The 25,335-nt window shown below is 47.8% G+C and overlaps 2 protein-coding genes across 3 annotated transcripts in view; one reads left to right on the forward strand and one right to left on the reverse strand.

Moving 5' to 3' along the window:
* The first annotated feature begins 3,320 nt into the window (after positions 1-3,320).
* Positions 3,321-18,240, forward strand: LOC128448061 (nardilysin). Of its 2 annotated transcripts, none has more exons than XM_053430596.1 (31): positions 3,321-3,357; positions 4,538-4,748; positions 5,139-5,391; positions 5,731-5,812; positions 6,267-6,420; positions 6,872-6,945; positions 7,097-7,192; positions 7,678-7,800; positions 7,922-7,979; positions 8,203-8,276; positions 8,748-8,817; positions 8,915-8,992; positions 9,093-9,213; positions 9,628-9,686; positions 9,910-9,964; positions 10,309-10,413; positions 10,572-10,695; positions 10,798-10,884; positions 11,390-11,509; positions 11,683-11,734; positions 11,830-11,980; positions 12,243-12,370; positions 14,600-14,762; positions 14,905-14,936; positions 15,185-15,323; positions 15,743-15,790; positions 16,211-16,263; positions 16,348-16,431; positions 16,543-16,750; positions 16,839-16,928; positions 17,103-18,240. In XM_053430596.1, the coding sequence occupies exons 2-31, from the start codon at positions 4,552-4,554 to the stop codon at positions 17,322-17,324; spliced, it is 3,300 nt and encodes a 1,099-aa protein (XP_053286571.1). In that variant the 5' UTR covers positions 3,321-3,357; positions 4,538-4,551; the 3' UTR covers positions 17,325-18,240. The 2 variants fall into 2 exon arrangements, with proteins under 2 accessions (XP_053286571.1, XP_053286570.1); XM_053430595.1 differs by lacking the exon at positions 3,321-3,357 and adding an exon at positions 3,537-3,737.
* The window catches only part of frem1b (Fras1 related extracellular matrix 1b), a 29,323-nt gene continuing 21,765 nt past the window's right edge, over positions 17,778-25,335 (reverse strand). Inside the window, 13 exon segments of the mRNA XM_053430594.1 lie at positions 17,778-18,592; positions 18,668-18,753; positions 19,529-19,659; positions 19,726-19,869; positions 20,019-20,063; positions 20,428-20,726; positions 20,812-20,961; positions 21,056-21,128; positions 21,228-21,357; positions 21,714-21,858; positions 21,962-22,163; positions 23,594-23,845; positions 23,847-24,015. Coding sequence (XP_053286569.1) covers positions 18,387-18,592; positions 18,668-18,753; positions 19,529-19,659; positions 19,726-19,869; positions 20,019-20,063; positions 20,428-20,726; positions 20,812-20,961; positions 21,056-21,128; positions 21,228-21,357; positions 21,714-21,858; positions 21,962-22,163; positions 23,594-23,845; positions 23,847-24,015 — 2,032 coding nt within the window. The 3' untranslated portion in view covers positions 17,778-18,386.

Consider the following 25,335-nt stretch of genomic DNA (forward strand, 5'->3'; position numbering starts at 1 on the left):
TCGTCCGTGGCCCCCCCTCTGCCAACCCCCCCCCCCCCCCCCCCGCCCCCTCCAGTAAAACAAAAAAATACAAATACAGCTAAACTATCATAACATTCCTCAAAACACTCTCTGCTTCGGTCCATGTTTGTGAGCGGTCAATTGTCCCCACTGCAGTTTCTATCGGCTCGCCAGTCCCCCCCCCCCCCCCGTCCCTGAGTGTCTGAGGTTCGACCTCACACAGACACACAACGGGCTCCAAACAAAACTTGATGTGTTGTGTTTGAAAAGCTTAAAGATTGATTACGCTCCTGTGACGAAATATAAGTTCTAGAGGAAAAAGGCCCGATCGCTTCAGTTCCCAGAAAACCTAGCGGAATGCTCACGTTGCTATTGGCTGGTTCATTGATGCTAACACGCGTCCTCATTAAAGAGGTTGTGCAGGAAACTTAGCGTCATTCTCACGTCGGTTCCACACGTTTGATCACGACTCATTCAGATTCTGTCGGAGCGCCGGCTCCACAGGTTAGCACGGCACTGCCCCCCCCCCACAGGTTCACAGGTCACAGTCGTTCCCCGAGTCGTCCGCTGCTTCTCAGATCGATGGTGGTAGTTGGGTCCACTCTAGTTCAACATGCCTATAACTGTTACTGGCCTTACTCAGTGCTGTGTTCTGGCTTCAGGGCTCCACCACCACAGCTCTCCGGCCGGGCTGCAGCTGAGATCATGTGAGTCCGTGTGAGGGGGGGGGTCGAGTGCCAGTCCGGTCCAGTCTGAGATGATAGTGCCTATTGTGATGTTTTAACAGGGTTCCTGCAGATTGTTGTCAGGTCGACAGATGAGACAAATCAATATCCTACAGTATTTGTACTGGAACCATAGTAACAGCAATTGTGTTGCACTATTCATGGTGAAGCATGAAGTGAACGAGGGAAACAGCTGCACTGGTGAGACACCAGAGACCGACCACAGCACAATGTGACCATGAAACACTGAATTTACATAAACAAACATAAATGAAAAGAAGCACAATGAATTCACCAAAGACCAAGTGGGAGACTTTTCCTTGTAACTATGGAAACAGTCATATCTCTGACCAGATTCAAATCATTTAATCATAATCTTAGTAATGAATCACAAGTCGTGAATACATCTAATCTATGAGTAACTCTCACGGTTTCTTACATCAGGACATTAATCAAGTGTTTGAGTCGTGAAGTTAATATCCTCTTACCTGTGTGCGGCTGGTTTTACTGGAGGACACCTGCAGGGGGCACCAGAGACCCAGACTAGCAAGACGTAAACATCAGAAAAAACTGAGCATATCATTTTGTCTAGATTGTTCTGAGAGAAGCAGTGATTAGTAAATTCCAGCTCATATGACAAAACCTTTAGTTTGTCTTCAAATCTTTCCAGAGTGCACGACGGCGTAAAGGCCCCAGACACCGGGGGGGTCAGGGGTCACGCCCTTTAGTTTACAGCTCGTTGTTAGTTTGAACTTTAAATTCCACAGATTCATCAGTCTTCACTGGTTGTGGAAATGTGATCAGTTAGTAAATTCTGTTCAAGTTCAATCTGTGACTCTAGTTTTCAAAACCTGCAACATGTTCCTCATTAAGTGTTTGTTCAAATAACCACAAACACACAAGTGATTGTTCCAGTGATTTATGGTCAGTAGGTGGCGGCAGGGAGCAGCTCCTCAAACCTGGACTCTAAAATCTCTTCTGCTGTCTCTGGCTCTTGTGGTTTGGTAAATTGACAAACTTCTATGTACATTTTTCTGGTGTTTCCCGAGAATAAATAACCAGCTTTTCAAGACTCATGAACCAAACTGAGCCAAAACAAAAGAAGAAAAGAAAGTTCCAGTGATCTGGTCCCAGGTCGAACCCCCTCGACTTCATGGTGGCTCACCGCTTGTGCACCGGCCGACACAGCCCGACGCCTGATGGTGTTTTATACTCACACAAGCAGCATGTGAGCTGATGAGCACATGGTTCTCTCCTTCCCCGTTAGCAGGTGTTGTCACGTAGCCGTCATGTGTGCAGTGTTTCCTACATGGACGTAGTGTGTGTGTGTGTGTGTGTGTATGATGTGTGTGTGATATTAGAGCCAACGTTCTATTGTGGCATATGGTTAAGATATTTATTGCGTGTTCAGTTGTAAGGGTTTTTGTGTTTGTGTACAGTAGCTTTGATGGAAGTGTGATATTTTGATAACGTCATGTCAGCTGAGAAACAGTGTGCGTGCACATGAACGAGATTTTGGAGGAAAAAAATTGCATTTATTATTCGATATTAAAAGACAATATCCTGCCAAATTGTTTAATAGCTACCACAGCGCACGTTTCTGTGTGTGACTCCCAAACATGTGTCTTCATATCGATAAAAACAAACAATAATATTGACATTGTCTTCATATGATTATTTTTAAGTGAATTTGTAAATGATAGAATTAGAAACTATAATGGTGTTGTATGAATTTATGAATTTATTTTTATGCTGTGTATACCATGGACAAATTATATATAGAATTTATGTAAACTTGTTGTCTTACAGTTCACTCCTCTACGGGGAGAAGCACAAAGTGATTGTACAAAATATTGTGAATGTTTGTATATTATAGATGCAATTTAGTATAATAAAAGTCACAATCTTAATAACGTGTCTGGTCTTTATGTCTCCGTGACAGCGACACCCAGTGGCCGGGGACATTTTGACTTCAGGTTGTTCATCCGTCCATCTGTTGTGAACACAATATCTGAAGAACGCCTTGAGGGAATTTCTTCAAATTTGGTGCAAATGTTCAGTTTCACTTAGAGATTATCTGATTAGAATTTAGAGGTCAAAGGCCAAGGTCACTGTGACCTCACAAACCCTCTTTTAGCCTTGTGAATGCGTTTTTTTGAGAAAATTCAAATTGAGAAAAAATGTTTACATAAACTCAAAGATGAACTGATTAGATTTTAGTGGTCAAGGGTCAAAGGTCACGGTGACCTCTGTGCTGTAGATATTGAGTCAGTCTCAGCTGTCAATCATAATAAATAACAACAAAAAACTGTTTTGATAGCACTTTTAACAAAGTACTTCCCAAACATATAAACGGAAGAATTCCAGGTAAATATATAATATATCATAAAAATGAGTCTGATTTGAAAGAGGTGAGGTTACGCTACAACACCACAGCAGCAGGGGGCGGTAACGCTCCGTCTGGTTGCGATGAGAAACAGAGAAGAAGATGTGGACCAATCAGAAGCGCCGTCAGAGAGTGATTGACGCGCTGTCAGCCAATCACAGGCTTTGTTTTGGCTAATGGGGTTATGCTAGGCTGCCGCTGCGGATGTGACTCTTCAAACTGCAGCAGCGCGGAGCTCGATCACAGGTGAGAAGCTTTGATCCGGATCCACAGGAACCAGTTCACACTGAACCAGTACCCGCGTCTCCTTCTGAGGCCGCGGGACCCGAGGAGCCACAGACCCGGTTCAACCGGCCGCAGCTCAGCCGCTGGGATGTGGCTCAGAACCACAGGATTAGCCACAGCTAATGTCCGGCTAACCAGGTCAACTACCAGGTCAACTACCAGGTTAACTACCAGGTTAACTACCGGGTTAACAACCGGGTTAAACCGTCTAACTCAGGAACTGAGTATAATCCGGAATACTTGACGTTTACGCGACAGTTTAAATCCGGTGTTTACTTCCGGGCGGACGGTTCACACTGTGACACCAGACTTCATCTCGATGCAACAACATCACGTGTCAGGTCGGTTCCGAAGGAGCAGAGGACCTGAGCTCTGCTGGCTCCTCTGTCCTCAGGGACACACTCAGTGATGTTCTCATGTGTCCCCCGGTCACTGGACAGCTCCTCACTCTGCACATGCTTCCTGTTTTACACAGTTTACAGAAGTTTAATTACATTCATGTTCATTATATTCCTCACACGTTAGTATTATTACTTACTGATGTCGTTTTGACTTGCTGCTGTGATACTGCACATTTCCCCAATGTGGGATAAAGGATTATCTTAACTTATCTTAACTTATCTTAACTTATCTTACCTTTCCTAACTAATCTTATCTTACTTTTCTTAACTTATCTTTACTTATCTTATCTTTCTTTTCTTAACTTGTCTTATCTTAACTTATCATATGTTACTTTTCTTAACTTATCTTAACCCATCTTTACTTATCTTTACTTAACTTAACTTATCTTACTTTTCCTAACTTATCTTATCATATCTTACTTTTCTTATCTTATCTTAACGTTAAGTGACTTCCTGTCAATCAGCTGAAAGATTATCGACTACTCTTTTGGGGTTTGGACATTTGTCTCCAGCTGAGTGGACGCTGCTTGATAAGATGTGTCTCATGATCGGTGTGGGGGGGGGGGGGGGGGGGACTCAATGTTTGAAGAGCCCTGCTGTCGTGTCCACATACTTCTGGCCACATGGAGTTCCTGTAATACACATTATTGGACACGTTTGCTGCAGAATCAAGTCGTGGCTGAATAATCTGCAATATTTATACTTCATGAACATTCATGTTGTTCTTCATGTCGCTCCAGACGATTCTAAGAAAATGCCTCAGACCAACAAGTCGCAGAGCGGGGGCTGTGTGCCAGGACAGGCATCGGCCCCGGACCAGGGCGAGCCGCCACCGGCCTCAGCAGACGCCAGGGCCCAGGTGGCTGCTGGAGAAGGAGGCGCAGGAGTCGGTGCAGGAGAAGAGGGAGACGCGGAGATCATCAAATCACCCAGTGACCCAAAGAAATACAGGTGGGAGAAGGAGGTGTCTGGTTTGAATGTGAGCAGACAGCTGCACATGAGACACTGACTCACTTCAGGATACTGAGATTTGGATTGAGGTGGATTTCTCAAATCTTAAAGGATATGGATCATAATGAATGAACACTAGTTCACAGACCTGTCACCTGTCAGCCAATCACTGGGATTAAGATCATTCATTCATTAATATCTTCAGATAACTCACTTTAGTATCTCATCACATTTGACAGGTGAGAATCCAGAGATTTGTTGGTACCTTTAATGAATCACTTTGATGATCAGAATAAAACCTGAATATTATTTGTGAGGGTCGACTCATCGATGACTGGACTGATCGTTGACCTAGACTGATCAGTGCTTGTTGATCTCTTTTCTCTGCAGGTACATCGAGCTGACTAACGGCCTCCGAGCTCTCCTCATCTCCGACTTCAGTGGGTCCGACTTGAAGGGGTGTGGTGAAGACGGAGAGGACATGGCTGAGGCCCGGGGCGAGGAGGAAGAGGAAGATGAAGGGGATTCCGGTGAGGGGTCAGAGGAGGATGAGGAGGAGGACGAAGAGGCAGAGCAGGACAGCGACTTTGAGGAGCTGGACGAGGAGAACGCAGGGAAGAAGAGAGGGAGCTCTGAGAAACAGGTAGTGGATGTGATTCCCTAATCCAGATCCTTAAATCTAAATATCACAACTAACAAACCAATCAGGGCAGTTTCATTTTCAACTCCATCTTGTGTGGGATAGAATCACTGTTTGTCTCAATGGAGTCTTGTGGCTTTCAACTGTTTTTCTGGTGAACTAAGAATAATCTGACTCATTAACAAAGCTTTGTTGGAGTCTCTGTTAATCATGTTGTCATTGGACTTTATTGGTCACGTGAAAAACACTCGATCATCTCCATCGCAGAGTTGTCGTTAATAACCCTCAGTGGTCTGGTGGATGCTGAATTAGTGTGTGTTGTGTTATTGTGTGTGCCTCCAGGCTGCAGCTGCTCTGTGCATCAGTGTGGGGAGCTTCAGTGACCCGGAGGACCTGCCCGGCCTCGCCCACTTCCTGGAGCACAGTGAGTTCAGGCAGAAGAGACACTGTGGGTCAGTCAGGGAATAAAAAGTAAAGTGTGAGATCAGTGAAATAAACCCAGCAGAGAAGAGGGAAACTTAAAAGCAAATATATCCTCCATGATGGTGACCTATGAAGTTCAGTAGCGATCCTTTTCCTCAGTGAGTTCCGTATTAAGACACCAGGAGGCGCAGTTGTACCACTAAAGGTCCAGTAATACACCCACATCTCTGACCAACACAGGAGTGTGTTGACATCCAGTAAACATCTGTTCACTGGATGTCAAGTTTCCTTGAAAAGCTGAGAATCTCCTGATCCTGAAAGAATCTAGAGTCTTGATGCTTGAAAAGTTATTTCACGTTTTGTGAGAAATGAGGAACTGTTCCTGAGGACATCTTGTCCTGTGTCCTTTACTGGATTCATCCTCTTATTGTCTTTTCCTTGTCCCTGATGTCCAGTGGTGTTTATGGGCAGTGAGAAGTATCCAGCAGAGAACGGCTTTGACGCCTTCTTGAAGAAGCACGGAGGAAGTGACAACGCCTCCACGGACTGTGAGAGAACCATCTTTCAGTTCGATGTGCAGAGGAAGTACTTCAGAGAGGCGCTGGACAGGTGAGACAGAAACCACAACTTCTGTGACCTCACTTTCTGATTCCTCCGGCGACTCACTTTTAAATCCGTTTGAAGGTTTTCACAGTTATTGTTACCTTTTTATATTTGTAAATAAAGTCTTTAATCACTTCTCTTCCTTTTTTCAATCATATCTTCACTTCGCATTGTGCAAAGTGAGGATATGAGATATTGAGTTTTCAGTTTTGAATGTATATTTAGGATTGAAACTAACTGTTGTCAGTTAATCAGTGAGTTGATAATATTATAAAATGATGTTGTGACGTTGCAGATGTTTGGATTTGTGAGATCAACAGTTTGAAGATCATCAGTTTACTCCGATGAGGAACATTACATGAAAAAATACTTTATTGATCAGTTCTCGAAATAGCTGCAGATTAATTATGTGTTGATTGAGTGTTGAGCAAAGCTGTGTGTGTTGTGTGTGTTCCAGGTGGGCTCAGTTCTTCATCTGTCCTCTGATGATTGAGGACGCCATCGACCGAGAGGTGGAGGCTGTGGACAGCGGTAAGTCTCTCACACAGGAACTCATGAGTCCAGAGTTTGTCTTTCACATATGAAGGAGATTGTGTCAGACTTGTTCAGTAGTTGTTGTGTAATCCTGATAAACAAATGGGAGGGGCCTGAACTGCTCTCTTTCATTTCCCTGTGTGGTCAGAGTACCAGCTGGCGAGGCCGTCAGACTCACATCGGAAGGAGATGCTGTTCGGGAGCCTCGCTAAACCTGGACACCCTATGAGCAAGTTCTGCTGGGGTGAGCACCACACACACACACACACACACACACACACACACACAGTCGAACACTAGCGCTGCTGTCGTCAGTGATCCTTTCACATTATTTTGTGTTTGATATCATAGACGATGATGTAGATATGAGTTTCCGTTGTTTAAAACTAGATTCTAGATTTGAACTTGAACAGTTTCCTGCTGGTTTCTCTTTCTGTGACTCTTTGTTCACCGCAGCTCAGAGGAAACAATCACAGCTGGAAGAATAAAAAACTCAAACATGTCTTTTGTGCAGAATCATCATAAAATGTTATAAAAACTGACTCCAGGTCCAGAAAGTGAAGCCGATGTGCAAGTGCCTGAAAGCTGTATTCTCTGGATGACCAGCAGGGGGCTCACCTCTCAAACTCATTTTCCACTCTGGTCGCTCTGAAGCTGAATCTACTCAGTTCAGAATCGCACAGTTTGATTATCGTTGATATTTAACGGATGTGTTGTTGTTCCCGTCAGGTAACGCTCAGACATTAAAAGTGGAGCCCAGAGAGAAACAGATCAACACGTACCAGCGGCTCCGAGACTTCTGGAGGAGATATTACTCTGCTCACTACATGACGCTCACTGTTCAGTCCAAAGGTACACAGCCTGTGAGCCCAGAGCTAATGCTAACATGTGAACCAGCATCGTTATGATAATGTTAATATTCAACTTGACATATGAGCAGGACATGTTAAAAACAGGTGATTTGATTCTGCAGAGACTCTGGACACTCTGGAGCAGTGGGTGAGGGAGATCTTCCTTAAAGTTCCCAACAAGTAAGACATGTGTCTATATGTATAGATATAGATATATATCTATCTACACACTTTGCACCAGCTCCTGTCAGTATGAAAAACAGTCGACCTCAGTTTGTGCTTTAAAACGATGTATTGTAAAATAGCTGCAGTGTTGCACCTAAACCAAAACTAATAATAAAAACAACATTACAGAAGAGAATAAAGTAAATCCGGTAAATGACTGAACTTTGGTTTGTTTCAGTTGTGAACCTCGACCGGACTTCTCTCACCTGCAGCAGCCGTTTGACACACCGGCCTTCAACAAACTCTACAGAGGTCAGACACTGCTGTGGTGAATGTTATCATTATGTCTGTTGTGGTAGAAATCATATTTAGTTTATCATGTCAAACCAGCTCCTCAGAAACGATGCAGAGTTTATCTTCAGACGGACGAGGGTCAAATGAGCGTTGATCACTTTTTGAAATGTTTATTTTGTTTGCCTGTTTGTTTCGGACCCGGTGCACTGGTCCACTTATGTTGTTAAATGTTATAAAGTCATAGTTTTTGTAGTGTTGTTATCAACAATACGTTTTAAAAGTTCTGTTGCAGACATCGAGCGACTGAACAACTTGACGACCCGGAAAGATTTTAGCAACCAGATATTAGAAGTGCTCTTTCTGCAGCTTTCTCTGGGGACTGAAAGAGACAGAAACAGATGCTCGACTTAAAGAATCTTTCAGAGGGCAGCAATAATACACATATTGATTATCTGTGTGTGTGTGTGTGTGTGTGTGTGTGTGTTTCAGTGATCCCTGTGAGGAAGGTTCATGCTCTGACCATCAGCTGGGCCGTCCCTCCACAGGGAAAACACTACAGGTGAGACACAGTCTGAGTGTTTGACTTGTTCTGCTCAGATCAGTTGTTCCTTCATCTGTAAAAAGAGGTTTGTTTGTGTGTGTTTGTGTTTCCTCAGAGTGAAGCCGCTGCACTACATCTCCTGGCTCATCGGACACGAAGGAACCGGGAGCATCTTGTCTCTGCTCAGGAAGAAGTGGGTCCGGATAAATTATACATGTGTAGATAAAAAGTGTAGATAAATGCAGGAGACTCACTGTGTGTGTGTGTGTCTGTGTGTCTGTGTGTGTGTTCAGGTGCTGGGCTCTGGCTCTGTTTGGAGGAAACAGTGAGACGGGCTTCGATCAGAACACTACCTACTCCATCTTTTCCATCTCTATCACCCTCACCGACCAGGGCTACCAGAACTTCTACCAGGTACACACACACACACACACTAGCCTGTGAGAGGAGGAACTTTGTTTTCCTCTTGTGTTTGGAGAATTCTGAGAGCCGAGTGTTTCATGATGAAAGTCTGAATGAAAAGAATAGAGTAGAAATGTTGAGACTAAAAAGATGAAGCTTTATTTCTTTATTTGCTTTTTGAGAATAGAAACAGAGAAAGTTGAAATGTTAGTGTTCACAATCTTCTGTTGTGTCTCCAGAACAAAAACACTGAAACCGAAAAGACAGAATTATAACTCAAACCGATTCTGAACAACAACATTTCAACTTGTGATCTTGAGTCTTTGTTGAATGTTTCATCGTTTGTGTTATTGATGCTGGAATGTTTCGTACATGCAAACATCATAACTCTCACACATCCTCACACATTGTTGTCTTTCTCTGCAGGTGGTAGAATTTGTGTTCCAGTATCTGAAGATGCTCCAGACTCTGGGCCCCCAGCAGAGGTCAGTCTGAGAAATAATTATATTAATTTGATTCTTTAATGGTTTAGTTAGCTCCACTACAGGAACCATCTTCTCCTCATTCTGCTGCATGAGCAGTGTGTTAGTTTTCTTTGTTGCACATTGTGTGTTTAATGTGTTTCTCTCGAGTGAAGACACCAGATGGGAAGTTCTCATTATCTGATTTCAAAGAACACATGACCACATCATGTTCTCTTTCTTAAAGGATCTATGAGGAAATTCAGAAGATAGAAGCCAATGAGTTCCACTATCAGGAGCAGGTACTGCAGGACACATACACACACAGACACACACACACACACACCTGTTTACAACCACATATCAACACTAATATGAGGGTTTTCCGCCTCTGTAACCATAAACATGTTCCAAATGAATATCTCAGCAGAGTTAGTGAATTATTTGCTGAGAAATCGCTGAAAATGTCAAAAAACTTCAACTGTCAATCATAAAGAAAGAGATACAGAACGTACCCAAGAGTTAAAGAGCTCTTTGTTGAGCTGTGTGTAATATTGTGTAAACCTGCTGACGAACAAACAAGCCCCCCCCCACCTGTCATGTTGTGCCTGTCGACCTCTGAGGGTTTTTGTGTGTTCATCGACAGACGGATCCCATCGAGTTTGTGGAGAACATCTGTGAGAACATGCAGCTGTTTCCCAAAGACGACTTCCTGACTGGGGACCAGCTCATGTTCGAGTATGACCCTCAGGTAACATGAGCAGAGAGATTCAGATCTGATCCACAATCTGTGTCCGGAATCACCTCTTATTTACCATGTAGCCCATTCACTTTAACTTCCACCATTTAAATTGAGTGTCTGACCTCTGACACCTGTGTGTGTGTGTCTGTGTGTGTGTCTGTGTGTAGGTGATCAGTGCTGCTCTGGCCCTGCTGACTCCAGACAGAGCGAACCTGCTGCTGTTGTCACCAGAAAACGAAGGTCGCTGTTCACTCAGAGAGAAATGGTTTGGGACCTGCTACAGCATGGAGGGTACGACACACACACACACACACACACACACACACAGGTCCTCTCAAACACAACTTTTGAACTTGCCTTCCTCCCTTGAACGTGTTCCTCTGGTCTCCTCAGATATCCCAGAGACGTGGGCTCAGCGCTGGGCGAGAGACTTTGAACTCAACCCTGATCTCCACCTTCCTGCTGAGAACCAGTTCATCGGTCAGTTCATCTCTTTGACTCGATCTCAGACACTTTGTGTTGGTCCGTCTCAGCAGCGTCCATCAGAGGGTCGGACCGTCCTCCACCCACCAGCCAGACTCACAGTCATCTGTTAAAAAGACATTTCATACACACATTAAAGAGACGGCTCCAGTCTGTCCCACCTCAACACAGTGGGACACTATGAGGTCTGACTGCGTGGACACTCACCTGAATGAGCACGTAGACAGACACCAAGTTACACACTCCTGTGTTACTGTGAGAAGTGTAAAAACACATTTTGATTAATTATGAAACCGTGGAAGGACAAATTAGATTATTGATGAAACCCTGTTTATTGGCTGATGAATGGTTATCAGCATTGGTCCTGAACCTCTGACTGGAAGGTGGACGTCTGAGTGGCCTCGTGTCCTGAGTGTGAGCAGACGTACAAACTGTCCTCAGGCAGCGACCAGATGTTCCACATGTTCAGTCTCTGGATTTCATTCTGATTCTTCTTCTGCAGCAACGGACTTCGCCCTGAAGACGTTTGACTGTGCGGACACGGAGTTCCCCGTCCGGATCGTGAACAGCGAGCGCGGCTGTCTGTGGTACAAGAAGGACAACAAGTTCAAGATCCCCAAAGGTGCGTCCGCCGTCTGATTGGTCGAGGAGCCGTCCGGTGAACAGCTGAACCCTCAGATGATTGGATGGGATTTCTGATGCTTCAGTAATCTCTTATTTCTCAGTTGTAACAAACTGATGAAGTGGTTTCCATGTTCAGGTAAAGTCCTGACCTCGTGTGTTTGTGTGTTTCAGCTTATCTTCGTTTCAACTTGATCTCCCCGGTGATACAGAGGAGCCCAGAGAAGTGAGACACTTCACCGTCACCTCACAGGAAACACCACAAACACACCATTTACAATCCAACCAGTGCAAACCATGTTGTTGTTCTTCGTCCTCCAGTCTGGTTCTGTTCGACATCTTCGTCAACATCCTGGCTCACAACCTGGCGGAGCCGGCGTACGAGGCCGACGTGGCGCAGCTCGAGTACAAACTGGTGGCCAGCGAGCACGGACTGGTGATCCGGCTGAAAGGCTTCAACCACAAACTGCCGGTGAGGAGGAGCTCGCTGATAATGAAGAAATATCATATTTAGATTGTTTAACATATCCACATCAGTTTAGTTCCTGTTCTTCAGTCTGTTCATGTGCTTAGACGTCAGAATGTGGAAACAACAAAGACACTGAACAACGTGTGTTGTCAGAAATCTGTCTCCACTAATGTTTAACACGTGATGAAAACTGTCAGCTGCTCAGACACGTCTGCTCAGGGAGCGCTGAGAGATTCAAACCCGCACCTCTTCCTGGTCTGTGCAGCTGCTGTTGACGCTGATCGTGGATCAGCTGGCGGACTTCAGCGCCGAGCCGGGCGTCTTCACCATGTTCTCAGAGCAGCTGAAGAAAACCTACTTCAACATCCTCATCAAGCCGGAGCGACTCGGGAAGTACGTCACTCACCCTGCTGAGGGTCGGGGGGGTGGGTGGAGCCAGGCCCAGCTGGCAATGGGCAAGAGGCGGGGTTTACCTGAACAGGTCACCTGTCCATCACAGTAGTGACGCACACAGACGTGGTTCTGTTCGATCCAGACCCAGATCAGCTGGGGCCTCTCACACCTGATAGGTTCAGACTGAACCAGGAAGCTGTGAGTTTGTCTCGGGCTGGAACCTTTGGGAACTTCTCAGTGAGGCTCTGGTTCCTTTGGACAGAGCCAGGCTAATCGTTCCCTCTGTTTCCAGTCTTTATGCTAAGCTAAGCAGCGGCTGTGCTAAACCTATCCCTAACCCAGACATGAGAGAGGAACTAACCTGAACATTGAACTCTCCAGCTCGACTGTAAGAACCAACTCACTGTCTCTCTGTCCCTCTGTCTCTCTGTCCCTCTGTCTCTCTGTCCCTCTGTCCCTCTGTCCCTCTGTCTCTCTCTCCCTCTGTCTCTCTGTCCCTCTGTCTCTCTGTCCCTCTGTCCCTCTGTCCCTCTGTCTCTCTGTCCCTCTGTCCCTCTGTCCCTCTGTCCCTCTCTCCCTCTGTCCCTCTGTCTCTCTGTCTCTCTGTCCCTCTGTCCCTCTGTCCCTCTGTCTCTCTGTCCCTCTGTCCCTCTGTCCCTCTGTCCCTCTCTCCCTCTGTCCCTCTGTCTCTCTGTCTCTCTGTCTGTCTGTCCCACTGTCCCACTGTCCCACTGTCCCACTGTCCCTCTCTCCCTCTGTCTCTCTGTCCCTCTGTCCCACTGTCCCTCTCTCCCTCTGTCTCTCTGTCCCTCTCTCCCTCTGTCTCTCTGTCCCTCTGTCCCTCTCTGTCTCTCTGTCTCTCTGTCCCACTGTCCCTCTCTCCCTCTGTCTCTCTGTCCCACTGTCCCTCTCTCCCTCTGTCTCTCTGTCCCTCTCTCCCTCTGTCTCTCTCTCCCTCTGTCCCTCTGTCCCTCTGTCTCTCTGTCTGTCTGTCCCACTGTCCCACTGTCCCACTGTCCCTCTCTCCCTCTGTCTCTCTGTCCCTCTGTCCCACTGTCCCTCTCTCCCTCTGTCTCTCTGTCCCTCTCTCCCTCTGTCTCTCTGTCCCTCTGTCCCTCTCTGTCTCTCTGTCTCTCTGTCCCTCTGTCCCTCTGTCCCACTGTCCCTCTCTCTCTCTGTCCCTCTGTCCCACTGTCCCTCTGTCCCTCTGTCCCTCTGTCTCTCTGTCCCTCTGTCCCTCTGTCTCTCTGTCCCTCTGTCCCTCTGTCCCTCTGTCCCTCTGTCCCTCTGTCTCTCTGTCCCTCTGTCCCTCTGTCTCTCTGTCTCTCTGTCCCTCGGTCCCTCTGTCCCTCTGTCCCTCTGTCTCTCTGTCTCTGTCTCTCTGTCCCTCTCTCCCTCTCTCCCTCTGTCCCTCTGTCTCTCTGTCTCTGTCTCTCTGTCCCTCTCTCCCTCTGTTCCTCTCTCCCTCTGTCCCTCTCTCCCTCTGTCCCTCTCTCCCTCTGTCCCTCTCTCCCTCTCTCCCTCTGTCCCTCTCTCCCTCTGTCCCTCTGTCTCTCTGTCCCTCTGTCTCTCTGTCCCTCTGTCCCTCTGTCTCTCTGTCTCTCTCTCCCTCTCTCCCTCTGTCTCTCTGTCTCTCTGTCTCTCTGTCCCTCTGTCCCACTGTCCCTCTCTCCCTCTGTCTCTCTGTCCCACTGTCCCTCTCTCCCTCTGTCTCTCTGTCCCTCTGTCCCTCTCTCCCTCTGTCCCTCTCTCCCTCTGTCCCTCTGTCTCTCTGTCCCTCTGTCTCTCTCTCCCTCTCTCCCTCTGTCTCTCTGTCTCTCTGTCTCTCTGTCTCTCTGTCCCTCTCTGTCTCTCTGTCCCTCTCTCCCTCTGTCCCTCTGTCCCTCTGTCTCTCTGTCCCTCTGTCCCTCTCTCCCACTGTCTCTCTCTCCCTCTGTCCCTCTCTGTCTCTCTGTCCCTCTGTCCCTCTGTCCCTCTCTCCCTCTGTTCCTCTGTCCCTCTGTCCCTCTCTCCCTCTGTCCCTCTCTCCCACTGTCCCTCTGTCCCCCTGTCCCTCTGTCCCTCTGTCCCACTATCCCTGTGTCTCTCTGTCCCTCTGTCTCTCTGTCCCTCTGTCTCTCTGTCTCTCTGTCCCTCTGTCCCTCTGTCCCTTTGTCCCTTTGTCCCTCTGTCCCACTGTCCCTCTGTCCCTCTCTCCCTCTCTCCCTCTGTCCCTCTGTCCCTCTGCAGAGACGTGCGTCTGATGATCCTGGAGCACTGTCGCTGGTCGGTGATTCAGAAGTATCAGGCCGTGGTCAAAGGTCTGACGGTGGACGACCTCATGGCGTTTGTCACGGGGCTGAAGGCGGAGCTGTACACTGAGGGGCTGGTGCAGGGGAACTTCACCAGCACGGTGAGACACACACAGAACCACACGTCACCAAACCAGTTGACAGAAGCTACTGGACACGTCACCAGGACTCCTGGTGGGGGGGGTGGTCCTTCTAGTTTATCTAGTTCTGTTTTAACCTGTCGCTCGATGTTTCCTCCAATAGGAGTCCAGGGGCTTTCTGCAGTCCTTCACCCAGTGAGTATCCTGCTTCACATGTTAATGTACTTTACATGAATCATTTACATTTTATTCAAGTGAGATTTCTGTCATCTGTCAAAAAGTATTCACACCCCTGAATTCTCTAAACGTCATTAAGCTACTGTGTTGACGATGTAAAGATCCATCCATTGAGTTTTTATTATTTACCAGAAGAAACAAACCTCATGATGAAGACGATCAGTTGAATTAAAAACCACAGCCTGACTTGGTGTGTGTCCCTGCAGGAAGCTGCAGTACCAGCCTCTGTCAGCAGAGGTCCCCGTGTTGTTCCGGGTGGTGGAGCTGCCTCAGAAGAATCATCTCTGTAAAGTCAAGTCTCTCAATAAGGGAGACGCCAACTCTGAGGTCACGGTGTACTACCAGGTGAGCGATGAGAAACGCTGTCCTCTTCATCTCTGTCCTGAGGAGACGGACGTGAGGACAGTGAAGACAAGTCGTCTTCAGCTCAAAGCACAGAAAACAATCCACAGACTCAACAACAGCTTTTAGTTTGAGAGTCACAGATAAACTCCCAGTCGCACTGAACTTCAGCAAACACAAATTTTGGCAAAAGAAAGATGTCATTTTATTAAATTTGGATTAAACAGTAATATAGGCAATAGAACAAAGTATATAAAAGAAGCACTAAACAAAGAAATGAGGAACTGGATCATATTTAAATGCATAGATCCATATTTCGGTGAACTGAGGTTCTTCTTGGGCTGAGGGTCATCAGGTCACGTGTCTCCTCTCGTCCTGAACGTCCATTGTTCTGTATTAAAAGTTGAATATGTCTGTTTCAGTCGGGGCTGAAGAACCTCAGAGAGCACGCCCTGATGGAGCTGATGGTGGTGAGTGTCCACACGTTTCACACTAACTCACCAGCACTAGTGATGAAGATGAGGAGGTCACTCTTCTTCTTCATGTGGAAGAGTTTAACTACGTCTTTAATAAAATACACCTTATGTTTCAATCATCTGTAGAGAACTTCATACTCTATAGTGTCCCTGTGTCTTTAATAAGGCGGGGTTTATATACACGTCACTGCTGATTGGCCCACCGAACCAGAGGAAACGAACCTCGGGCAAAGATTTGATCCAAATGACGTCAACCTGGAAACTCCTCACTCGCACTGCATCTGTTGTGCTGCTGAAGAAACGTCTTGTGTGTTCCTGTCAATGTGACTCGTGTCCTCGAGTCCTTGTGTCCTCGTGTCCTCCTGTCCTCGAGTCCTTGTGTCCTCATGTCCTCGTGTCCTCCTGTCCTCTCAGATGCACATGGAGGAGCCCTGCTTCGACTTCCTCAGGACGAAGGAGACCCTGGGGTGAGTGGTGTTTTATTTGAGTTCAACTGAGCGATGATGTTTCTCGACCCGTTCCCAACCCGCCTCTGACTCCACGACCTCCAGGTACCAGGTGTACCCGACCTGCAGGAACACCTCAGGAGTGCTGGGCTTCTCCGTCACGGTGGAGACACAGGCCACCAAGTTCAGGTGAGGTGACTTTGTGACCGTGGAGCTCCAGAGCAGGTGACTTTGTGACCGTGGAGCTCCAGAGCAGCTGACCGCTCCGAGCCGTTACAGAGCGTCTTCTTCTCCTCGCAGCACCGAGTTCGTGGAGGAGAAGATCCAGGAGTTCCTGGTCAGTTTCGGGGAGCGTCTGGCGAGCCTGAGCGAGGAGGCCTTCAGGACCCAGGTGACGGCTCTCATCAAGCTGAAGGAGTGCGAGGACGCTCACCTGGGGGAGGAGGTGGACCGCAACTGGTTTGAGGTGGTCACCCAGCAGTACGTCTTCGACCGGCTCAACAAGGAGGTGAGACACAAAGACATTTACACTCACAGGGACATTCCTCTTGTTTTTTGTGTGTCTGTGGTTGTGACCTGCTGTGGTCTCTGTGCAGATCGAGGTTCTGAAGCACTTCACTCAGGAGGAGCTGGTCTCCTGGTTCCTGGAGCACAGAAACACCAGCAGCAGGAAGCTCAGTGTCCACGTGAGTTTGATCTGATGCTAAGTTTAACTTCTGTGTTTGGTTCTAAATTATTGATTTATGGAACGAACACATGATCAGGAAACGAGTGTCAGTTTGTTTCAGGTCGTGTGATGACAGAAGCTCCAGAAGACGTGAGGTGGTTCTCTAACTGGTGTGTTGTGTGTCTCTGGTCAGGTGGTGGGTTTCGGGGTCGAGGAGAACGACCCCGCGGATCAGGGCGTCGCCTGCGGCTCAGACGGCTCGGACAACCCCCCCACCTCGTCCTACGGCGAGGTCAGCGAGCTGAGCTTCCTGTCGGCCTCCTCGCCGTCGCTCCAGGACGCCACGCTCATCAGTGACATCAGAGCGTTCACTTCCTCCCTCCCCCTGCACCCCTACCACAAAATCCTCAGCTAGGCCCCTCCCACTGAAGACTGACACACTAACCATGGCGATGACTAGCACTCGTCATCACACAGGTCAAGAGGTCGAGTTTAGGACACGAACCCAGAAACGTTTCAGAAATGTTAGTTCTTTTCTTTATGTGATAATGATGTGTTCATGTCCTGGAGGAAAATGTAGATCTGAGCTTCTTATTGATAAATCATAATTCTCACCAAGTCACAACTTTCATAATCTCAAGGCTCTTTACACTTTGACGTCGAGTTCATCGGCCGTAAATCAAAATGGACGCCGCGTCTCCACCTCCTCCAGAAAAGAAGCGAAAGAGGTTTATTACCTGTACTGCAGCCAGCCACCAGGGGGCGATAGAGATGCTTCATCATGTCGTCCATCTTTAGTTGAGACCTCAGTGTAAAATGTTTGAACTTTGACCTTAAACCCAAATTAGACCAAGTCTGTGACAAACCCTTATTTTAATTATTATTATTTATAATAATTTGTGGAAACTTTTAATTGAAGCGTACGTCACAGTTGAACAAAGATAACATTTATGATCCAAATGATAAACAGACGATCAATAAAACGTCTCACTGAAGAAGTTGGAACCAGAGTTATTAAAATATTGAAACATTAAAACAGCAGCATCACGAGTGAGTCACCGGCTCCTCCTGGTGGCTCTGTGAAATGAGATTTTCCCAGGTGCAGTGAACTCAGCACGATGACTCGGGTCACATGATCCCTCTGTAATATTCAGTTATTTCAATGTGTAGATCTGAACAGTTTGAATCTGTTGTTGAGGCGGACGACCAGTTTGACATTAAAATAATCTGACATCTTTATTACATTTTAAGTTCAAGGGCATTTAAAAATAGCGACTGATTGTTAATTCTGTCTTTAAATGATAATAAAAAACCTTCAAGTGTTTGTAAAATGTTTTTCAATTATTTGTCTCACAGTTTTTAGTTATGTTTGTTTCTACAGCATCTTTATTATGATAAGAATATGAAAACGAATGTTGAGAGCAGCATCGTGATGTTAACTATGAGGCTGTGAGTGTCCTCCGTGTCCTCAGTGTCCTCAGTGTCCTCCGTGTCTCAGAGACGGAGAGGAACAGATGAATGCGTGTTGAGTTTCTGCCGAGCAGCTCGTGGAGATCCAGCTGCCGGGGTTTTCAACCAGCACACAGTCGTCCCCGGAGCGGCTCGGTGGCGCCCCCCTCAGCCTGGAGAAGGACAGCGAGCGTCCGTCCGTCCACGTCCAGCCCCTGGGACCTGCAGACAGACCTGAGGACGAGCAGGGGACGGATCAGCAGCTGCTCCAGCTGGAGGCTCGAGGCCTGAAGGTGCTGCGTCACTCACCGATCCAGAACGGCTGCTTCCTGGAGAACCTCCACAGCCACGACTCGTCTCTGCTGGAGCGCACCCCCGCCAAGCTGCTGCTCCACCTGGAGCCAATCACCAGTGACCAATTAGCTCCCATGGCAACCCCGGGACTTCCCACATGTTTGTGAAACTAATATTTTGAGTTTCCAGAAGAAACGTGAAGTGAAAAGTTCAACAACTTTAAAGGGGACATATTATGAAAATTCCACTTTGTAGTTCTTCTTCACGTTAATTTAGGATCTGACATGTCGACCGTCCCAAAAACTCTGGATGAAAACAACTCAGGTGGTTTGTTGTGGTTCCGCTATTTCAGAAACGATACGTTAGAGTGCGTCCAATGGGATCAGACCGAGATAAACGTCTTAGTCACACCACGCCCATGTAGGGAGTCTCGCTACATGGCTAGATGCTCACGAGCTAACGCTGAGGGGGGGGCGGGGCACTCAAAACAGGTCAATCTGAGGAGAGCTGTGTTAAATGATCCTTGTGGTATTTTGACCAAAATATGTTACAGACATTTCATTAAGACGCCAAGGAGCCATATCAACTGTGGTGAAACGGGCATAATACGTCCCCTTTAAATAACACAACGGTATGAGTGTGTATTCATGTGTGTGTCTGTTTATTACTGTGTGTTTGTGTGTATTCATGTGTGTGTCTGTGTGTATTATTGTGTGTTTGTGTGTATTAATGTGTGTGTCTGTGGGTATTACTGTGTGTATTCATGTGTGTGTCTGTGTGTGTTACTGTGTGTATTAATGTGTGTGTCTGTGGGTATTACTGTGTGTATTCATGTGTGTGTCTGTGTGTGTTACTGTGTATTAATGTGTGTGTTACCGCAGTGAGCAGGTCCTCTCAGCACTGGCCCAGGTGGCCACAGATGAGCTGATGATGTAACAACGTCTCCTGTAGTGAGTCCAACCTTCAGGACACGAGCTGCTGAACGACTGAGGACACAGAGACACACACTTCAGACACACAACAGGACCAGACAACTGTGTGTGTGTGTGCATGTGTGCGTGTGCCATGTGCACCTTGTGCTGCCGTAGCTCTGGTGCTGGATGATCCATCTGAGTGTCAGCAACTCGCCCCTCCTGCAGGGGGCGACTGTGAGACCAGCTCGACCCAGAGTCACCCGGCTTCAGCTCCTCCAGACGAAGAGGAGTCAGACTGTGGAACTGAGGAGGAGGAGGAGGAGGAGGAGGAGGAGGAAGAGGAAGAGGAAGAGGAAGAGGAGGAGGAAGAGGACATTAACACATCACGTTCGTTCATTCAATCATGTGTTTGTGTGTGTGTCTGTGTTGTGTGTCTGTGTTGTGTGTCTCACTGTCCACACTCTGTCTCCAGGCGTCCTCTCTCCTGACAGATGAACCTGAACATGGTTGAAACATTGATTATTAATTCAGCACATGGATCAAATGTCTTTTCTCAGAAGACGTTTCAGGATCATGAAGAACTTGAGAAACGTGTTTATTAAAATAGAACCTCGTGTTTTAACCATGAACTGAAAACAAAGATGGCGACTCGTCTCCACTTCCTCCAGAAAGACAGACTAAATGTCTCCGATGTGAACGCTGCCCTCTAGTGCTGGAGAGAGAGTGTGCAGCCAGACACCAGGGGGCGATCCAGAGGATTTGGCTTCACTTTCAGGGAGCTCTCATGTCGTCCATCTTTATTTACAGTCAACAAACCTGATGTAATGTGAAAGGAAACCAGCAGGGGGCAGAGTCTCTGACCTTTACTCCTCCACGTCCGACCTCGCTCGCCGCCGTGCTCGTCCCTGGCAGCCTCCTGCTGTGGGGGGGGGCGTGGCCGGGCCCCGCCTGGTCCTGGGGCTCCCGGTCTCCGTAGTCCAGGTAGGGCCGGCGGTCGGGGACGTCTCCTCTGGGAGGGTGAGGCTGGTTGTCCCACATCAGCTCCGCCTCGATGTCGGTGACGGGGTCCTCGTCCTCCTCCGGCGTGGGGGGGGCAGGGAGGCGAGGGGGCGGAGTCTTCCCGCCCTCGTCCACCACCAGTTCCTCGGGGTCGCACCTTCCTGAGACAACAGACACGAGTCAAACCTGTCAGTCTCCATCGTCCCTCAGTGCTGAAGACATGTCACTGACAGCTCGACCTCTGACCTCCTCGGGGGTCGATGACCTCCACGCTCGCGGACGTCCTCTGGCCCAGGACGGCGTTCCTCGGGTTCTTCAGGACCACGGTGAAGGTCTCGTGGTTCTCCTCCAGGCCGTCGTCCATCAGGTAGATGTTCCAGGTTTTCACACTGACGCCTGAAGACAAACAGGAGACAGACACAGGACGAGGTGATCACCAGGTCACTGATTTATGGATTTATAGATATCATAATAACACAGAACTTCAGACCTGGGTCAAACTGGATGAGAGAAGCTGAGCTGTGAGTGAAGTCTCTTCCGAGTTTGGCCGAACCTTCCTCCACCTGCACACACACACACACATACACGCACACAACACAAACCCTGAGCTCTGATTGGTTCAGTGTGTGTGACACGTCCTCTGCGGCGCCGTGACCTCGTACCTGAATCCCAACGTACGCCGGCTCCAAGCTCCGCCCACTGCGCGTGATCTGGATCTGAAGAGTCCCCGAGGTCTCACAGGTCCTGTAGCAGGTCGCAGACAAGTCCACCCGAGACCAGAACAGCTCTAATCTACAGGGGACACACAAACACACAATGTATACACACAATACATGATATATGATGATATTGTTGTCAATGATTTAAATGTTATGTTTTCATTCACTTTGTGTCTCTGATGTTTTCATTCACTTTGTGTCTCTGATGTTTTCTCTTCTCTTTGTGTAGTACCCTAACCCTAACCCTAACCCTATATATGTACACACATGGTGATGATGTGTGTTATATGAAGGAGCACAAACAGGAAGTGGAACAAAGGTTAAAGTCACACGCTCTGATGTCTGGAGACTGAAAGGTCAATGAGGTCGAGGACATTAGTGTGTGGACACGAGGTGATGGACATGTCCCTCAGCAGCAGCTCGACCTACACTTCCGGCAGCATGGTGTTCCCAGCCGGGTCCGTGAGGCGGAACTCGAAGCTGTCCGCCGTCACCTCCACGTCGGCCGGGAGGACGAACACCACGGCCCGCTGGTCCACGTCCCGCTGGGTGAAGCGACCCCGGATGTAGCCCCCTGGTGGGACGAGAGGACACAGCAGCTCAACACTCCGGGACCGGACCTCGTTTCATTTTCACAAGCAGACAGAACCAGACCAAGAACCAGAAGCAGTCCGGACCTGTGAGGGAGTTCTCCAGGTAGCCGAAGTGAGGAGGCCTGCTGATGGAGAACTCCAGCTCCTCGGTGGGGCTGTCCGGGTCCGACCCCTGCAGGTGTCTGCTGGTGATGAAGACCCCGAAGCGTCCCGCCCCCAAATCCACCACCGTGCTGGGGCTGCGTCTGGTGGTCAGACTGGGAGGAGTCCTGTCCACCTGGTCCACCTGAAACCAGAGGAACCCAGAGGAACCCAGGAGGGCTCAGGGTGAGACACGGCTCCGGACCACGCCCACTAACCACGCATCACGTGCAGCGGGTCAGCGTCACTGCGCACACACTGATCTGGGATCTGCTCAGGTCACAAACAGGAACTCCGGGTTCGCTTCAGATCGTTTAAATCTCTCATCTGTGTATATATATATATATTCATATTCATATTCACATTTATTCATATATACCAGTTCCACAAAAAACAACTGTTGTTGAACTGTTCCTAGAAAAAAAAAATATAACAAATATATATATATATATATACTATACATTATATATTATCTATAATGTACCATTATAGTAATTCATAATGCAAAGAGATTGATTGCTCCTTCACTGTCCACTTTTGTCCACAAGGTGGCAGTATTGTACTGCTCAGCTTGAGCTAAGGTTGTGGTCGGACCAGAGTATTATGATGATGATGATGATGATGATGATTATAACCATAATTACCATTATTTACATATTCTATCTCCTTCTCTCTGTCTATCTCCTTCTCTCTCTCTATCTATTTATTCATCTAACTTCCTAAATTGTAATTTTTTGGAGAAAAGATTAATTTTTATTTATATAATTTTACCTTTAATATATGTATATTTGTCTTAGTTTCCAATACGTCATAACCGTGAAAGTTACGCGTGTGTGTTGTGTGTTTGTGAGTGTTGTGCGTGTTGTGTGTGTTGTGTGTTGTGCGTGTTGTGTGTGCGTGTTGTGCGTGCGTGGGTTGTCCTGTTGTGTGTGCGTGTTGTGTGTTGTGTGTTGTGTGTTGTGTGTTGTGCGTGTTGCGTGTGCGTTAGTTGTGTGTGGGCATGTTGTGCGTGTTGCGTGTGTGTGTGCGTGTTGTGTGTTGTGTGTGTGTGTTGTGTGTTGTGCGTGTTGCGTGCGTGTGTTGTGCGTGCGTGTTGTGCGTGCGTGTGTTGTGTGTTGTGCGTGTTGTGTGTGTGTTGTGTGTTTGTGCGTGTTGTGTGTGCGTGGGTTGTGTGTGCGTGTTGTGTGTGCGTGTTGTGTGTGCGTGTTGTGTGTGCGTGTTGTGTGTTGTGTGTTGTGTGTGCGTGTTGTGTGTGCGTGTTGTGTGTTGTGTGTTGTGTGTGTTGTGTGTGCGTGTTGTGTGTTGTGTGTTGTGTGTTGTGTGTTGTGTGTGTCGTGTGTTGTGTGTGCGTGTTGTGTGTGCGTGTTGTGTGTGCGTGTTGTGTGTGCGTGTTGTGTGTGCCTGTTGTGTGTGCGTGTTGTGTGTGCGTGTTGTGTGTTGTGTGTGCGTGTTGTGTGTTGTGTGTTGTGTGTTGTGTGTTGTGTGTGCGTGTTGTGTGTTGTGTGTGCGTGTTGTGTGTTGTGTGTTGTTTGTTGTGTGTGCGTGTTGTGTGTGCGTGTTGTGTGTTGTGTGCACCTGTATGTTGAACACAGCCGGCTCTTCTCTCAGTTGTCCGAACTCCAGGAACCCTCTGTTGGTTCCGTCAGTGGACAGGAAGTGGAACCTGTCGATCTGGGCCGGGCTGCCCGGGTCGTGCCGGTAAGCCAGGTCCCGCCGGTCCACGTCCATCTGGGTGAACCTGAGCGGGGGGGTCAGGGGGGCTCCTCTCAGCAGCAGCTTACCGTAGCGGGGGGGCTGCGTGACGATGAAGCTCAGGTTGGCGGGGGGGGGTGTCGGGGTCGGTGAGCTGCAGACGCTCGGGGGGGATGACCTCCGTGGCCCCGTCCTGCAGCCGGAGGCCCGCGTTGAGGCTGAGGGTGGGGGGGACGCGGTCCCCGTGTTCGATGCTGAGGTGGAGGCTGCCGCTGCGCGACCGGACGCCATTACTGACCACGAAGCTGGAACACACACCAGAGGCCAGCGTCAAGCAGCTTCTCCAATATGATACATGATATTAATAAATAGGACCAGATTCTACGCTGTCGCATTTTGAAAATAATATAGTTGCATCCTTTAATAACGCTGTATGACAATCAACACTTATACACAGAGAGAAACTATATCTTTATCCAAAGTAAAATATATAAATATAAATCTTTGATACACGTCTGAAGCAGCGTCCAATCAGAAGAAGAAGAAGAAGAAGAAGAAGAAGAAGAAGAAGAAGAAGAAGAAGAAGAAGAAGAAGAAGAAGAAGAAGAAGAAGAAGAAGAAGAAGAAGAAGAATGCTTCGATCATCACACACGTTTGTACTTCTATCTTAGTGAGGACACATTCTAACCCTAAAACCAAGTCCATTCAAAGTGGGTCAGGAAGTGAGGACCGGCCAGAATGTCCTTACAAAGATATCTGCACACACACACACACACACACACACACACACACACACACACACACACACACACACACACACACACACACACACACACACACACACAGGTGACAACTGACAGAGCACTGGACCTGAAAACGAGCTGTGTGTGTTTGTACATGTGTGTATTTTGTCGTCCTCTCAGTCGTCTGCCAACACAATCTGCCTCTGAGCCCTGCAGCTGACAAACTGCCCCGGGCCTCAGCACACCGGCCACCACACACACACACACACACACACATACACACACACACACACACACACACACACACACACACACACACACACACACACACACACACACACACACACAGTGTAACATCTGGCCTGTTGTCGGCCATGTTTGCCCGTGGCCGGCTCTGTGGTTATTTCCTGATGAAGCTCATTCATCATCCTCTGTCATCACACGAGGCTCAGGTGTTTTTAGATTTGGACACAAGTGAAAGTTAAAGATTAAAGATTGAATCAAACATCAGCACATGAATGATTGACAGGTGACTGGGACCTGATCAGTGAATCACTGTGGCTCCATGTTGTTCCGTCATCGAGGCGTCACATGACTGTTGTGGTGTTGTTGACATCCTCCCACATCACTGTACATGTCATATATATCATGTGTAGTGTGTGTTGTGTCTGTACAGGAGAACAGAGCCTGTCCCGTTCCACAGATCCCAGGTCAGGTTAGAGATAAAGGACCAGCAGGACATTGTGTCTTCACTCAGGGACGTTCAGGTCGAACTCAGAGGCTCCAGACGGAGACACCAACTCTTTGTGTGTCTCCCCAGACGTGAGGACACAATGTGATTCATGAACACACACTTTACACTGAACTGTCCAATAGGATGCA

This window comes from Pleuronectes platessa, chromosome 9 (assembly GCF_947347685.1).
Source record: "Pleuronectes platessa chromosome 9, fPlePla1.1, whole genome shotgun sequence".
NCBI lineage: Eukaryota > Metazoa > Chordata > Actinopteri > Pleuronectiformes > Pleuronectidae > Pleuronectes > Pleuronectes platessa.